The sequence below is a fragment of the Dromiciops gliroides genome, chromosome 6 (assembly GCF_019393635.1).
Source record: "Dromiciops gliroides isolate mDroGli1 chromosome 6, mDroGli1.pri, whole genome shotgun sequence".
Classification (NCBI taxonomy): Eukaryota; Metazoa; Chordata; class Mammalia; order Microbiotheria; family Microbiotheriidae; genus Dromiciops; species Dromiciops gliroides.
In genome coordinates, this window is record NC_057866.1 from 188,831,861 (window position 1) to 188,847,674 (window position 15,814).

General features: G+C 35.7%; 1 protein-coding gene across 10 annotated transcripts in view; it reads right to left on the reverse strand.

Annotated features, from left to right (window-relative positions):
* NEK1 (NIMA related kinase 1) overlaps positions 1–15,814 on the reverse strand; it is a 151,356-nt gene that overhangs the window by 61,531 nt on the left and 74,011 nt on the right. For 8 of the 10 annotated variants that reach the window (XM_043971787.1, XM_043971791.1, XM_043971792.1 and 5 more), the window contains 5 exons: positions 13,565–13,667; positions 5,277–5,360; positions 4,732–4,815; positions 3,809–3,886; positions 2,620–2,715 (listed from right to left, as the gene is read on the reverse strand). In XM_043971787.1, the coding sequence (XP_043827722.1) occupies positions 2,620–2,715; positions 3,809–3,886; positions 4,732–4,815; positions 5,277–5,360; positions 13,565–13,667 (445 nt within the window). The remainder of the gene's footprint in view (positions 1–2,619; positions 2,716–3,808; positions 3,887–4,731; positions 4,816–5,276; positions 5,361–13,564; positions 13,668–15,814) is intronic. The other 2 variants (XM_043971794.1, XM_043971790.1) reach the window with 1 other exon arrangement.

Below are 15,814 nucleotides of genomic sequence, written 5' to 3' on the forward strand. Positions count from 1 at the left end.
TGTATTCTATTAGATATGTTTATTTTTCATTTTGCTCATCACTTCATTCCAGTTAATGTCCTTTCCAACACTGAGTAGACATAGAAAAGCTTTTGTTTTTGGCAAATTTCATTTATTTACTTAAGCAGATTTAATAATATTTATCTTATAGTGTTTGTCTTACATATAATGCTTCCTTGAAAATATACATCAATATTTATCCCATTTAACTCCTTTTATCAAAATTCTGCAATTTGTGTGAGCCTATAAAATGATGTAATGAGAAATCATAGTAACTACCTTCTATTCCAGAACTGCATAAAGTGCTAGCTAAAGCCCATAGGTAACATGAAAAGGAGGATGCCAGCAAAGCCAGCGCTAGCATAGGCCAACAAGCCAGCCATGCCATGACCAGAGGCCTTGGGAAACGCATCACCCTTTGAGATTGTATCAGCTTTGGTACTAACACCTTATCAGCACCCTCACCTACCCTCCGCCCCTCTGATTGGATGGCCAAGCAAGAACTGCTTAGGTGAGGTTTTAGCAGACTTGAAGGAAAAAGGATAGCCAAGAACAATAAAGGAAAACCTATGTAGATCTACCCTAAGCTTAGATTAAATATATTTAGGTATAGAAGAACAGTAGAAATAAGACATAAAAGTGATAACTAATTCATTTACTCCTATAAATGTATTTATATGTAATAATAATTCCTGAATCCTCTCAATTAAAAAAAAAAAGGAAGACAGATCAGATCCAAAGACTGAAGATTTCATTATAAAATTTGGGCAAAGAAATATAAATGTAGGTCCATTAGAATCTTATTAGTTACCAGTCTCTGAGGTTCATAAATTTATAAGATGTCCACAAAATATGCAACTTAAAAAATACCTTAATCAGCAGTGCCACCAAATGACATTTTTCTTATGTTTCATTATGTTATTTCACAATGCCAAGTAGAAAACTTATGATACTGAGTTTAATTACCGCTGAAGCAAAATGCAACAAAAATTATATCTTAAGTACATTTGATTATTAAAAATGCAATTTAGGTTGAGATAAATATTACCAAATAGCATGCTTTCACTATACTAAAAGGATCAAAAGGAATTTCACAGATAATTCCACATACCCTAAAAAAAAAAAAGCTGGAATCAAATTTTGTTAATTCATAATAAATCTCTAAAAATTCTGATTTGCTTTTTGTCTAAGTGAGAAGCAATATGGCACAGTGTACAGAAAACTGGCTTCAGAGAGCGGAAGATCTGTGTTCAAGTTCCAATGCTGACACATATGGACTGTGTGACCCTGGGCAAGTTAAACTATAGTGTTCAAACAATTAGCAAAATCTACTAGATGCTGATCTATCCTGATAGAAGGAATTTCCTCACCAAGAGTTTCCTACACCAATAAATCACAGGTCTGAGTGAAAAAAAAAAAGTTATCCGAGTAACAATATTTATCAAATATTTTTTCACTATACGTCATTTAAAGTCTGAAATGCAGTAATTACATTTTATGAGGGGAAATACTCCAAAGTTATCAAAATGTGATCTGATGGGGCAGCTAGATGGCTCAGTGGATAGAGCACTGGCCCTGGATTCAGGAGTACCTGAGTTCAAATCCGGCCTCAGACACTTAACACTTACTAGCTGTGTGACCCTGGGCAAGTCACTTAACCCCAATTACCTCACTAAAAAAAAAAAAAATTTGATCTGATATGAAATTTTTTTCTAGGTCTTTTTGCTCTTATTTCTGAAAAAAAAAATTAATCAGTAAACTTATAAAAACACATAATACTGGTAGACTAGGTAGATTACTGATAGTTGCAGAGGGTAGCTAGATGGAGCAGCAGATAAAGTACCGGCCCTGGATTCAGGAGGACCTGAGTTCAAATCTGACCTCAGACACTTACTAGTTGTGTGACCCTGGGTGAGTCACTTAACCCTCATTGCCCCCACCAAAAATATATATATATATATATCAATAGTTACAATGTAACAGGGCAACACTTGATAATGGATGCATTATGAGTGATAATCATATATAAATATAAATAAAAATCTAAAATATGTTTTGCTCATTTGGACATCCCTCTAACATGGCGTTTTCTAATCAAACTGAGGCTTAGTAAAAGGATTTAAAATCATTTACCAGATTATACTGACTCAAAATAATATTTGAGATTTATTTTCTAAGTTGGATACTCATAGAATTTTAGAAGTAAAAGAGACTAGCATTTACCTCACCCAGTCCTATCACTTCACAGATGAGGAATCTGAATCTCACAAGATAAGTGACTTGGCCAAACAACATACACATTGACAGAGACATGATTAGAAGTGAGATTCCCTCATTTCTCTACTCTTTCCAGTCCTGCAATGAATCAATATTTAATCAGTATTTGCTGAGCACCAACTGTGTGGCCAGCACTGAAATACTAAGATTCTAAGGGTCCTCAAATAATCTAGTTATTTGCAGACTGATCCACGTTTCAGAGAGAGTACACATTGGCAGAGGAATAGCCTTTATACTTTTCAAATATGAGGTAGACACATTCATGTTTTGATGTAATTTACAAGGGTGGGGAGACACCAACCTAACTAACATAGATCATATAAGAATGGGGGAGATTCTTACATGTTCTTCCCAAGCTCGCTTCTCTCTCTCATATGCTTCCTTTCTCTTTCTTTCTAGTTGTTCTTTCAATACAGCAGCTCGAGCATTTGCTTGGGCCTGAAAACGAACAGAAGTGAATAAGCTAGTGCCACACAGAGAAAGCTTACAGCACACAAGCTAGATTTATGAAAATGGCCATGCCCTTTGACTCTGACATCGCTTGGGTAGGCATACATCTTAAGGAAGTCAATCACTCAAAGAAAACCTACATCTACACAAAATTATTTATAGAAGCATTTTTTGTGGTAGCAAAGAATTAAAATAAAGCAGATGGCCATTGACTGGGGAATGATAACACACTGTGGTACATACTGATAATAGTATATTTCTGTGCTATGATAAATGATGACCACAGAGAAGCATGGAAAGAATTATATGAGCTGATACAAAGTGAAGTAATTAGAAGGAAAGGGGAGAGAATAAGTATTTATATAGTACCTACTATGTGCCAGGTACTGTGCTAAGTGCTTTTTACTAACATTATCTCATTTGATCCTCACAACAACCCTATGAAATAGATGTTATTATCAGCTACATGTTACAGTGGAGGAAGTTGAGGCAGTTAGAGGTTAAGTGACTTGCCCAAGGTCACATGAGTAGTGTCTGAAGCAAGATTTGAACTCAGGTCTTGCTGGCTTCAAATCCTGTGATCTATCCACATGCCACCAGCTTCCAGAACTGTTTTCCTAAACTAGGAAAACAATATACATAATGACTACAACAATGTAAATGGAAACAGCAAGAACAAAATCTTCAAAGCTGAATATTCCAAAATTATAATCATTAACGTGGGCTCCGAAAAGATATGAGAAGACACCTTTTATACAGACTTTGGGGTATCATGAGTATTGGAACACTGCATATGAAACAATGCAATGATTAGTTCTGTGGGCCCCCCTCCCCCTTGCCTTCTTCCTCATTCCCCCTCTCTGGGAAAAGGCAGAATGAGGGATACAGAGAAAGATGCAGATGATGTCAAAACAAAAGATAGGAATAAAAATTATTTTTAAAAAAAGAAAGAAAAAGCAAGAACAGATAAGTCATGTTCCTTAATCAGTGGAGGGCATAGGGCCAGAAAACTATTTCACATCTCAATTCCTACAATTCACGTGGATTCTTTGGCAACTGTTAATCATTGCAAACTTAATACCTTTAGTGTTTCTATTTTTTTGCGTCTAATTTCTATTTCTTCATTCCCTTCTTGTCCTTTGAAGTCATCAGGATCATTCTACAAAATAAGTTAGCATATGAACAAGCAAGCCAGCAAGGACACATCTTTCTGAATTAGTACATGGATTCTAACAGGTGCTATGTATGATCGACAACCAACAGTACAAAACTGGAAAGCATTCCAATTCTGTTTTTCTGTCTTAACTGAACTTTTCTCAAGAAATTATATTATATTTCTCATGTTGGCCTTCTTCTTACATATCTGGCCAGAAAAGGCTAAAATGAGAAAGAAGGAAAAAACAGCTTTTCTTCCTTATTCAAGAATTTGATCTCTCAAAATTCCTGGGGGTAGGGGGAGGGCAGAGAAAAAACAAGCATGCATTTCAATCTTCATTTCTATTTATATAATTGATCACCTTCTTATATCCTTTGCATAGCAATCTGCTCTACCAGTTTCACTCTGTCTTATGTCATATTTTCTCTTTTTTTTTTTTTTTGGTGGAACAATGAGGGTTAAGTGACTTGCCCACGGTCAAATAGCTAGTATCAAGTGTCTGAGGCCAGATTTTAACTCAGGTCCTCCTGAATCCAGGGCTGATGCTTTAACCACTTGTGCCACCTAGCTGTGCCGTAGGTCTTTTTTTTTTTTTTTTTTGGTGGAGCAATGGGGCTTAAGTGACTTGCCCAGGGTCACACAGCTAGTAAGTATCAAGTGTCTGAGGTCGGATTTGAACTCAGGTACTCCTGAATCCAGGGCTGGTGCTTTATCCACTGCGCCACCTAGCCACCCCCCCCCCCGTTGGTCTTATTTTTGATAGAGTTCAGTAAAAGTTTCTCTTGCTTGTTATCTACAATATCTTATAAATTACTGAGAGAAAAGGAAAATAATAGTCTTCAACGTGCCTTTTCACCACGAAGTTTAGCCTTAATTTGTTGGCGTTCATTGAAGTTTTGAAGTCTTATTTGCTTTAATCTTGCCAAGTACTCCTATAAGAAAAAATTCAGTATTTTTATTAAGAAAGAAAACAATCAATATATTTTAGTGGATAAGAGAATTATGATAAAAGAAAATTGAGCAAATGTATTAATTTGAACAACAGAAGAATAGAGAAAAAGCAAAAGATTATTTGGAAAGGGTTAATGGAAGTGCAAAATTAGCAGTCACTTTAAAAACTCAATTCAGCAGACTTCCTCCTAAAGTAATTTTATTAAATATTGCCTGGCTGAGAAAAAGAAAAAAAAATTCAGGAGTTCTTCCTTTTGTTGAAAGAAAAACATGAATGATATAGTTATTAAAGAGTATAATTATGGAATGTCAATCTGAATATATTAATATTCCCTATAGACTTAAAAAGCCTTCAATACTTGTTAAACCATGCAGGAAAAGAAGTCAAAAAACTCAAAAGTATGGCTAGGTGATGGAGGTAGCGAACATGCAGGAAGCATACCTCTTCCTCCTTGTTTCTTGGTTTCCCTCCTCTTGAAGAACTGGGCCTGCCTCCACACATAGCTGTCAGGTTTTGCAGAGTACCCTGTTTATTATTTAATGTACTAAGTTCAAAAGTGAATGAATGGGGCTATGTCACCACCTTATATAGGAATAGCTAGTTGTTACTTTTTTTCATTTCTAGTTCTTACAATGCCCTTTGACAAATACCTTTTACTTATATTGAAAGATTTTAATTAGAACATATAACCATAGTTAATTTCAAAGCATAAATCTTGAAAATACACTCCAGATATATTTTTGACTTGCCATTTTAATTATATGGAAATAGCAGAAAGGTCCCCAAGTTCTACTTCTTGAAATACAATTGAAAAAAAGTTTGTGGTACATTCTTTTCTTTTTTTTCAACATTTACTTTCCAATATTACCTACCTCCTCCCTAGACATGAACACACTTCCCTTACCAAAACCAAGTTAGACAAAACTGTCCGGTACAGCAGACAGAGTACTACCAGTGTGCTCCTGGAGTCCATCACTTCGAGTGAGCAAGGATCAAAACCCTTTTTTAAACAGAACACTTCTTTCAATGGATGCCTAGCCTTGGTGAGTTAAATAAATTATAATGCATAAAAATAAAGCAAGACTAAACTAAAAGGCAGTCTGTTTTAAGAGATACAGGCTGATCTGATCAATTGCCCTTTTCACGATTCTTTGCTTCTGCTGCCCCAGGTACTTATCTCATGTCCCAGGAAAAACAACAAACTAGGACCATTTTATAGGAGTTACAGCAGAAGTAGAAAACCACACTGATAACCTGAATGATTGTAATAGGGAAATAACTCTTCTTATAATGAGTTAAGTAAAAGCCTTGGGAGCTGGTAGACATAAATGAATAGCTGGGAAATAGTTGGGAAATAATGCTATGGAGCATTTAAATTGGCATCAAAATGTTAAACATGCTGAAGGTACTTAAAGCTCCATAAGATTCCTATTTTTCATAGACTTAGGAATACAGCAAATATGACATTAAGAGTATGGGGCGGGGGGTAAAGTGGCCGCTTTGGGGAAGATAAAAGGAAAATATGACAGATTAAAGTATTTTATTCTCAAAGTCTCATTAAGGCTTTGTCTGGTTCTCTTGCTTCTATCACATTCTGCTTGTATCCCACTTATTTATATTTATTCTTACTGGATTATGAACTCCTTGAGGGCATTTGTTTTCCCAGAGGTAGCAAAGTATCTTGTATGTAGTATAAATTCAAAAGTTTCTCAAAATGAATTAATAAAAGACAAAGTGAAATGCCAGAAATTCTAATCTATAGGCATAGGGAAAACAAAGTGACACCAACAAGAATATCTTCCTAGTCCCTAGCAGCTGTACTATAAAAAATAGAAATAAATATCGATCAAGAATAAGAAATGAATCTGGAATCTTTAGTCTTAAGTTTCATAGGAGGGATCCAGGGTCAGGGAACAGTTTCTTCTGCCAAGCCACATAATTAAAGAATAAACTAACAAATTATCCTTCTTAATAAAAGTATAAACAGAACTTCTTGTTTTACATTGCTGCTGATATTAATTAGTGTTTTTTAGCCTCAAGAGATGTGACCATATGTCCCTAACTAGTATATCTGAATACTCTAGCATCCTAAAGGTATATTTTTAAGATTATTGATGAGGTCATGCCCATCTCTCTATTTTTTTTTTTTCCCCAGGATTTTTAGCAGGGAGTACAGCTAACTTCAGTATTCTATCTGGCTCTCCTGAACTAGCACATTCATGCTCAATGACTTCTACCATTACCACCGTGCTTTTTATCTCATTCAGGAGAATAAACACAGTGCTTGGTTGCTAAAAGACTGTGACTCCTGCTTTAAGAATATATTAATTTTTAAACAACCATAGCATGATTTATACATCTTAATCCATATTACCTCCTCTCAAAATTGTTATGTTAGGAAGCTAAAATCTTATTAGATGATAATTACATTACTTAAAATATTCTTGAATTCTTTTTGGAATGCCTTAAAAGCCAGTGGCACATTCTTCTGAATACCTGCAGCTTTGTTAAATGTGTCTTTTTAGGGTATGATTGACTTTTAGAAATAATGGAAAAAAAATAACGAGAAGTTACTAGGACCCAAGTTTGGTTAAAAAGAAAAAAAAAAGAAATTAACCACTTTGGGTTAAAAATAAAGTGTAGGGGCACCTAGGTGGCTCAGTGGATAGAGCACCAGCCCTGGAGTCAGGAGGACCTGAGTTCAAATTTGACCTCAGACACTTGACACTTACTAGCTGTGTGACCCTGGGCAAGTCACTTCACCCCAATTGCCTCACCGAAAGAAAGAAAGAAAGAAAGAGTAACTTAAAAGCAGTGATATGCTCTCGGTGACCCTAAAGTGTCTCTAAATACAATGCTAGGCATTAAAAAGCTGCTCAACTTGAGAACCTTCCCAACAATCCACACCAACATTTTTAGTCCAAGACCCACATGATCTAAAAGCTGGAAGAGATTTGTGGAGGCCACTGAGTCCAATCCCTTGTTCTATTGATAGGGTTAGTGTGGTCCCAAGAAATGGCATGACTTGTCCACAGTTACATAGGTAGTATTAAAGACAAGATTTGAACCCAGGTCCTCTGATAGCAGAGTCAGACATGTTGTACATAGTTATATCTAGAGAAATTGGTCCATTTAGAAATTTGGAGAAAATCTTATCTTAAAGGATTCAAAAAGAATGTATTTATTAGACTCGTGATGGAAAATATTTTCCATATCCAGAAAAAGAACTGCAGAGTATGAATGCAGATTGAAACATACTAATTTTACTTTTTTCTGGTTTCTTCTTTTTTGTGGTTTCTCCCTTTTGTTTATTCTTTCACAACACACCTAATGTGGAAATATGTTTAACATGATTGTAATGTATAACCTATATTAGATTGCTTACTGACTTTGGGAGGGGGGAGACAGAAGGGAAGGAGAAAAATTTGGAACTCAAAATCTTACAAAAATAAATGTTGAAAACTACCTTTACATGTACTTGGAAAAAATAAAATAAACTACTATTAAAAAAGAATGTATTTCAAAAAAAACCACTCATTTTTAAAAACAGCAAATTTAAGAATAAGTCAATAAAAATGCACCATTACTAAATTAACAGAAAAATGAAGCTAATAAAAATAAAAGAACCTCAAAGGTTAAGTCCTAAATAATACATTTTCTTTACTTGGGGAGATTTAACTTTCTGTTTTATATAGTTATGAACCCCTCATCGTGGTGTGGAGATGGCCCTGAAAGATGCTAGGCCAGTGAAGCTCAAGCGCTAGGGGATTCCATCCTCTTAGAAGACTTAGAGCATGGTCACAGCAAGAGATTATTTCTACCTTCTGAGGCTTTGCTAGCTAAGTCCACTCTAGCAGACTTGCCACTTTCTCTCTCTCTTTTTTTTTAGTGAGGCAATTGGGGTTAAGTGACTTGCCCAGGGTCACACAGCTAGTAAGTGTTAAGTGTCTGAGGCCGGATTTGAACTCAGGTCCTCCTGACTCCAGGGCCGGTGCTCTATCCACTGCACCACCTAGCTGCCCCACTTTCTCTTTACAATTTGAAATGTAAAGAATATAAGATCGCCCTGTGCTTACTGTTAGTTATTTTTAAAAAGTACAGTGGTCACAAGAGAAAAAAAACTTCCTTAAAGGCTTTCTTCCACCAATGTGTCTCCAATGAATTTGTTAAAATGACATGAGATGCCTTGAAAGATGTTAACAGAGATAACGTTGCTTAACGAGTTTGAAAAAGAGAAGTCTTGACAAGGGGATGTATGTTTACCCAAGGAGTTCACTGCTGTCATGAAGGATGGTTAAAACAGAATCCAAATGGAAGAGGGATTTGCTACAGAAAATGATATCCTCCAGATGTTCTTGTTTGAGTACTGTGGTTACTGAATCTGGCTCTAGACCACTGCAGAGCCTCCAAAATGAGGTGTATCGTTACTCAAAAGAATTGGGTTTGTTCACCAGGAAAAACCAAATGGATGAAGTTGCTAAAGTCTTGACTATGATGTCTGAGTAGATGGACATCATCTGGGGATGGTTTATCAGATCATGAATCTTGGACAGGCACTGCAACCACAAAGAGATAGTTCTGAGGCTCAATAAGAATGAGCTGTACTGACTTTGGAAAAAGCACAATGCTTGCAATGATCCAAAGCTTCTCCATGAAACAAAATCCAACCTTCTTAACAATCTTGTGGTGATGCAGTATGGCTGAGAATCATGTGGTATAACAATATTCAAAGAATTAAAGTTGAAGGTCACTTAGACGGTAAAGGAAGATGGTAAGTACAAGCAGGCTACAACACCTTATTTATTAACAAAGGAGAAATGACATAAAGGATTTCAACAGAGAGGACTGGGAAAAAAAGATAGACCAGTTACTTTATGAGAGAAAGGGATAATTTGAGAGATTGTCTGCATGTTCCACAAATATATACAAAATGTCTAAAATCTAAAGGTAGGTTTTCTCTGGGATGGAGGGATATAGGTTCAGAAATGAGTTTAATTTTGGATATGCTAAGTTTGAAATATCAGTGGGACAGCTAAATAGAGATATTTACTAATCTATGTATATGATTCACCCTCTAATAAGCTCCAAGATGAGAGATTGTTCATTTTTGTCTTTTTATCACAATACCTAGCAACGGTGCCTTGTAGGTACTTAATTAATGCTTTCTAAATTGTACTGAAAAATTAACAGGTGGTTGGAAGCACCTCAAATTCTGGGGAGAATTCAGGGGCAGAGACAGGGAATTGGATGTCATTTGCATAGCAGTGAGAACTGATGTCACAGAAATGGATGAGATCACTAGAGAGTCAACAACCTAAGCAAGAAATGAAAAAAGAGCCAAAGAAATTATTTTGGGGTTCATCCACACTTAAGAGATAGGAAGAATGGAAGGGGAGATGAGCCCACAAAAGAGAAAGAATGATCAGAGTAAGAAAACAGACTGCAAAGTCACAGGATCCAAATGACTTGAGAGTATCAAAGACTCTTTTTCTTCATATGTCTTCATAGTACCTAGCAGAGCATCTTGTACAAAGTTGGAGCTCAACAAATGTTAGCTAAATGAAAAAATGAATAAAGAAGGTAAAAAGCAAAACAAAAAGCTATGATAGTATTAACTTTGATAAGTATTAAATTGCCCTTCTAAAGTAATCTTCCTTACCTGGAAAAAATACTTTTGTGTTAATCCATTACCAAGCTATAAACAAAGGCCTTATATGTTAGTAATTTATTGTGCTAAACAAAGTGATTTTTTTTAAAAAAAAGGATCATTTTCTAATTTTTGGTCATTAAGTTTTTTGGAGGGGAATGTTATATAGTAATTAACACTATTCTAGGCATTATGGAAGAGTATATGTATATACACACATCACAGATTTGTATATACATATACACATGTGTATACACACACACACAAAGTGAGAAAGAGAAGTATATGCTGAAACATGATCTCTCTGATGCTTTACATTCTACAATTAAACATGATATTTTCTCTTTACAAGTGGAAACGGCTTGGCAATTACCATATTAATATGAACTGAAGCACAAGGAAATTGACTTGCCTACAGTCAAGCAGCAGCAGGATACCAAGTTTTCTAACACACATGAACACTTTTCACTAATTCCATCTCTGTAGAGCACAAAACAAATGTGATTCTTAGAGTGTGTATAGCTTCTCAAAATGGGGGGATAATTATAAAATAAAACATAGAAAATGATGTAGCAGGGGTGGCTAGGTGGCGCAGTGGATAAAGCACCGGGACTGGATTCAGGAGTACCTGAGTTCAAATCTGACCTCAGACACTTGACACTTACCAGCTGTGTGACCCTGGGCAAGTCACTTAACCCTCACTGCCCCGCAAAAAGAAAAAAAGAAAAGAAAAGAAAATAATGTAGTGACTACAATAATATGAGCAGAAAGAATAAAAAACCCCCAGAATGCTGAATAATTATAATGACCAACTCTGGTCCTAGAGAAGAGCTGAGAACACAGATCTTGCCTCCCATCATTGCAAGAAAGTGTGTGTGTGTGTGTGTGTGTGTGGGGGAGGAACAATGAATATAAAATACTGAATAAACTGTCAGCCACATTTGATGTGCTGGTTAATTCTGATGAACTTTTTTCCCTTTTCTTAATCTTAATTGTAAGGAAAAACTCCCTAGGTTTGGGTGAGGGAAGGATAAATTTAGAAATGAATGTGATTAAAAATAAAAGCATCAATAAAAACAAAAAAATTATATAAAAAGGAAATAACATATTTGATTTAGTTATGAAATTAAGCTAGAACACTACTTTTTTTTTTATTCTAAACAGTCACATCAATTTAACTTGGAAAGACACTGCTAGAAAACTGTTTCAATAGAGATGTTAAAACTAAAATTAAGAATAAGCTGAAAAAGTAGTCAATGCAGTTAGGTGGTACAGTGCATAGAATGCCAGGCCTGGAGTCAGGAGGACTCATCTTCTTGAGTTCAAATCAGGCCTCAAGACACTTACTGTGTGACCCTGGCCAAGTCACTTAACCCACTTTGTCTCAGTTTCTTCATTTGTAAAATGAGCTGGAGAAGGAAACCACACCAGTATCTTTGCTAAGAAAACCACAAATGGGGTCATAATGAGTCAGATATAACTTAAACGACTGAATAACAACAAAAAGTAGTCAGAGACTTCCTTCACAGGCTCTACCAATAGAGAACGGTCAGATTATAAGAGCAGGCAAGGTGTCTGTGTGTATGTGCGCACATGTACATGTCTGTGTGGGTACACATATACAGGCTGTCCCAAAAGTCCTAGTGTAATTCAAAGCTTTAATAGCTTACAACTGCACTAAGACTTTTAGGACAGTCTGTGTACTTATAAACATAACCACACACATGCAAGATACCTTTTGGGTAGAAGTTAGGACACTGTTAGAGGCTGCCAGGAAATTGTTGTTGGCCTTAGGTCAATAAACATTTATTAAACACCTACTTTGTTCTGGGCACTGTGCTAAGCAGAAGGTATACAAATAAAGATAAGGACAGTACTTCCTCTCAAGAAGCTGAGTCTAAAAGAATTTATAAACCTTTGAAAATCCCTAACATTAGGTCCTAGCCATCAATTAAGCTAAGTAAAATTATTTAAAACTAAAAGATCTAATAGGACAGCTAGGTGGATCAGTGTACAACTCCCTGAGGCTGGAAGGACCTGCTTTCAAATCTCACCTCAGATACTCACCAGTGACCCTGGGCAAGTCACTTAACCCTGATTGCCTCAAACACCTAAGGCCATCTCCATCCAGGGCTGTCCTGATGTATATCTTGCCACTGGACTCAGATGGCTCTGGAGGACTGAGGTTGGTGACCTTGCACAGCCCTCCCTCACTGAAATCCAATTCACTACAAGTCATGACATCACCCCAAAGTCATGGTCCTCTTTGAGAATGAAGGACCACTACCACCACCACCACCACCAATAACAACAACAAAAGATGCAATAACTGAATATTATGAAAAGTATCCACTTTTAAGTAAAGCATTTTCATAGAAAAAAATCTTCCCCATTAATCTTTTTATACAATTGTAAATATCTTGAATGCTATCAATTAGAATAAGCAAGGGAGTTTAATTTCACTTAATTTCATACTGACTTCTGAATAAATGTGAATTTTTCTATAGTTAAAAAATGCAATTCCCTTATATAAATTTCCTAACTTTATATGACTAAAATATTTTGCTATTTATTTTAAAATTAACAGCATTTGAAACCAAAATTAGCTATAGTAATTTATTTTATACCTACTAACAATTGAACAATTAAAGCAAATAGGAGAGGGGCTTAAATTCCCTGACCCCACAAGGCTGGTAGGAAAAAGAGAAAAAAGGGACAATTCTTTCAAATAACCCTTTCTTCTCACTCTAATCTCTTCACTCCATTGTGACAAAAACTCAAGTCATTCTAACCTTCCTCATCCTCAAAGGAGAGGACTCAAACTCATCCTTTACCCAAGTAAGGCAACTCTGGAACACCTTTGTAATAACTATTTTATAGATTAAGATACAGCAGAAGAAGAAATATTGATCTTATCTGGGACAACTATGCAAACTGATGACATCAAGATGAATTCTAAGTTTCTTATTTTTGCATAACTTCTTCTTCTTCTTCTTCTTCTTCTTATTTATTCTGTTTGTGCCTAAGTAATTATAAAGCATGAAAACACTAACATACTTCAAAAATCAGGTAAATACCATACCATGTGTCCTTCGGCCCGCGCTTTATTTTGCATGGCTTCACGTTTCCGCTGTAGGAATTCCTCCACTTGTTTTGCTCTTTCTGCAGCAAGCTGTCCTCTTTGCCTAAGTAATTATGACAGAGAGGTTAACTATTGTGAACATTTAAAAAGCCTCCCAAAGTTAGAAATGATGTTCTAAATAATAACATAAAAAGAATAAGAGGAAAGGAAGTTAGGAGATAAATGGATACATGTAGGATATGTTACCTTCTATCAGATTCAATAAATCAGAAATTTTATGACAGAGAGCATGTGGAGATGTCCACTACTTTTAAAATTAAGTGAAATGTAGAATATGCAAATTGCTTTAAACTATGGTTCTTTCAACATTTGTATGAGGTATTTTTCTTTTAAATGACATACTTATTTTATAAGGTGATTATTTAGGGCCTTCCATATTTCCAAATTATTTCACTGCGAAGTAGTTAATATAAAAAAAGGAAAAGAAAAAGAGAAAAATTGAATAAGTAGCAAATTATAAAATGCCATTTAAAACTTACAAAATAAAACTTTTATGAATGCCAAGTGTTTCTACATCCAAGTGGACAGAATCGCACCAATAATTACACAGATTTGAATCAAATGTTGGGATATCTGTTGCAACAATCTGTCCAAACTGTTTTCTATGTTATCCTCAAAAAACTGAAAGAATTTAAATGTGCCATATAATTTGTTGAACTGCTACTAATCAAAATACAGGAGCTTGAGTTTAGTTATTGTGAAAAACTGTGAAATAATGAGAACATTTCCTTCCATCCCAATAAGATTTCAGACACTCCTTATTATAGAATGGTCAGACTATACCAAGACATATAAGAAGTGACAGAGAAAAGAGAGCAGGACCAAAACAATAACATAGATAGTAACTACAACTATGTAAATAAGTACAGCAGCAATAAAGTTTAGAAAAATACACTGAAGTAAAAAAAAGTTCAGAAGGAGAAACTGAAATGATTCTGTTAATATGCATGTATTTTTTAATTGTTTTATTAAGACTTTATAAGAGACATAGCCCATTTTATTTTTGCATTCTTGTTTATTATTCAAATAAATATTCAATCTGCTTATGATAAGAACAGTTCAATCATAAAATGGTGAGTCTAAATTTTATGACTACAACTAGGTACCAAAACCAAAAAGTCTGTTTGCTTAACGTATAAAACTGAGTTTCAAGAAACTAAACCAGCTCTACCCCCAAATTAAACATGTTAGGCTCCCAAAGCCCATTTATCTCATGTGGTAATTAAAACAGATTCTATTCTGAGGGTAAATGCATTGCAGTTTATCACTCCAGTAGATCCTGAAATTTAGGACAATGGTTCCTTTACTTAATGGATATGCTTAATGGTCTTTTATACACTGAAAGATAACTGAATACAACATGTGAAAAGCATTATCCTCCATTTACATAAGTGGCTGGTGAAATTGGAAGGATAAAATAATGGCTATAGATAACTGTCTAAATGGAAAATTTTAGATGGCTTCAATCCTGAAGACTTTTACTTAACATATTTCTTCTTTTTTCTTCTCTAGAATAGTATGTATGTGAAAATGCCCAAGAGCACTGGCCAGAAGCTTGACTTCAAATGCTTTAAAATTTTGGAGAAGGGAGCAGCTAGGTGGCCGTGGATAAAGCACCGGCCCTGGATTCAGGAGGACCTGAGTTCAGATCCGGCCTCAGACACTTGACACTTAACTAGCTGTGTGACCCTGGGCAAGTCACTTAACCTCCATTGCCCTGAGGGAAAACCAATTTGGAGAAGGTGGGAGGCAGCATGATGCGGGGGAAAGAGGCTGAGTTTTGGAGATAAGGACCTAGATCCAAATCTAGGTTCTACTTACTACCTCCATGTCTGGTCAGTGAACTTCTTTTGGTCTTCATTTCATCATTTGTAAAATGAAGAGGGAGGACTGATCATCTATAAACAGCTTTCCTCTATAAATGTGTAGCTTGACCTTTCCTGTACAGATCATTCTCAGACCTATACATTCAGCTCTAGTCTTTCACTGAAGTTCCAGACCAGCATCACCAACTGGCTCTCTGTAGGCATCATAAACCCAGTATACCCCAAACAAAACCCATTCTATTTTCCCAAGAAATAACTCCTCTTCCAAGCTTCTTTATTTCTCTCAAGGGCAGCACCCTCCTTCCAGTTATGCGGCTTCACAGCCTAGGAGTCAGTCTCAATTTTTCACTCATCCACACTCCTC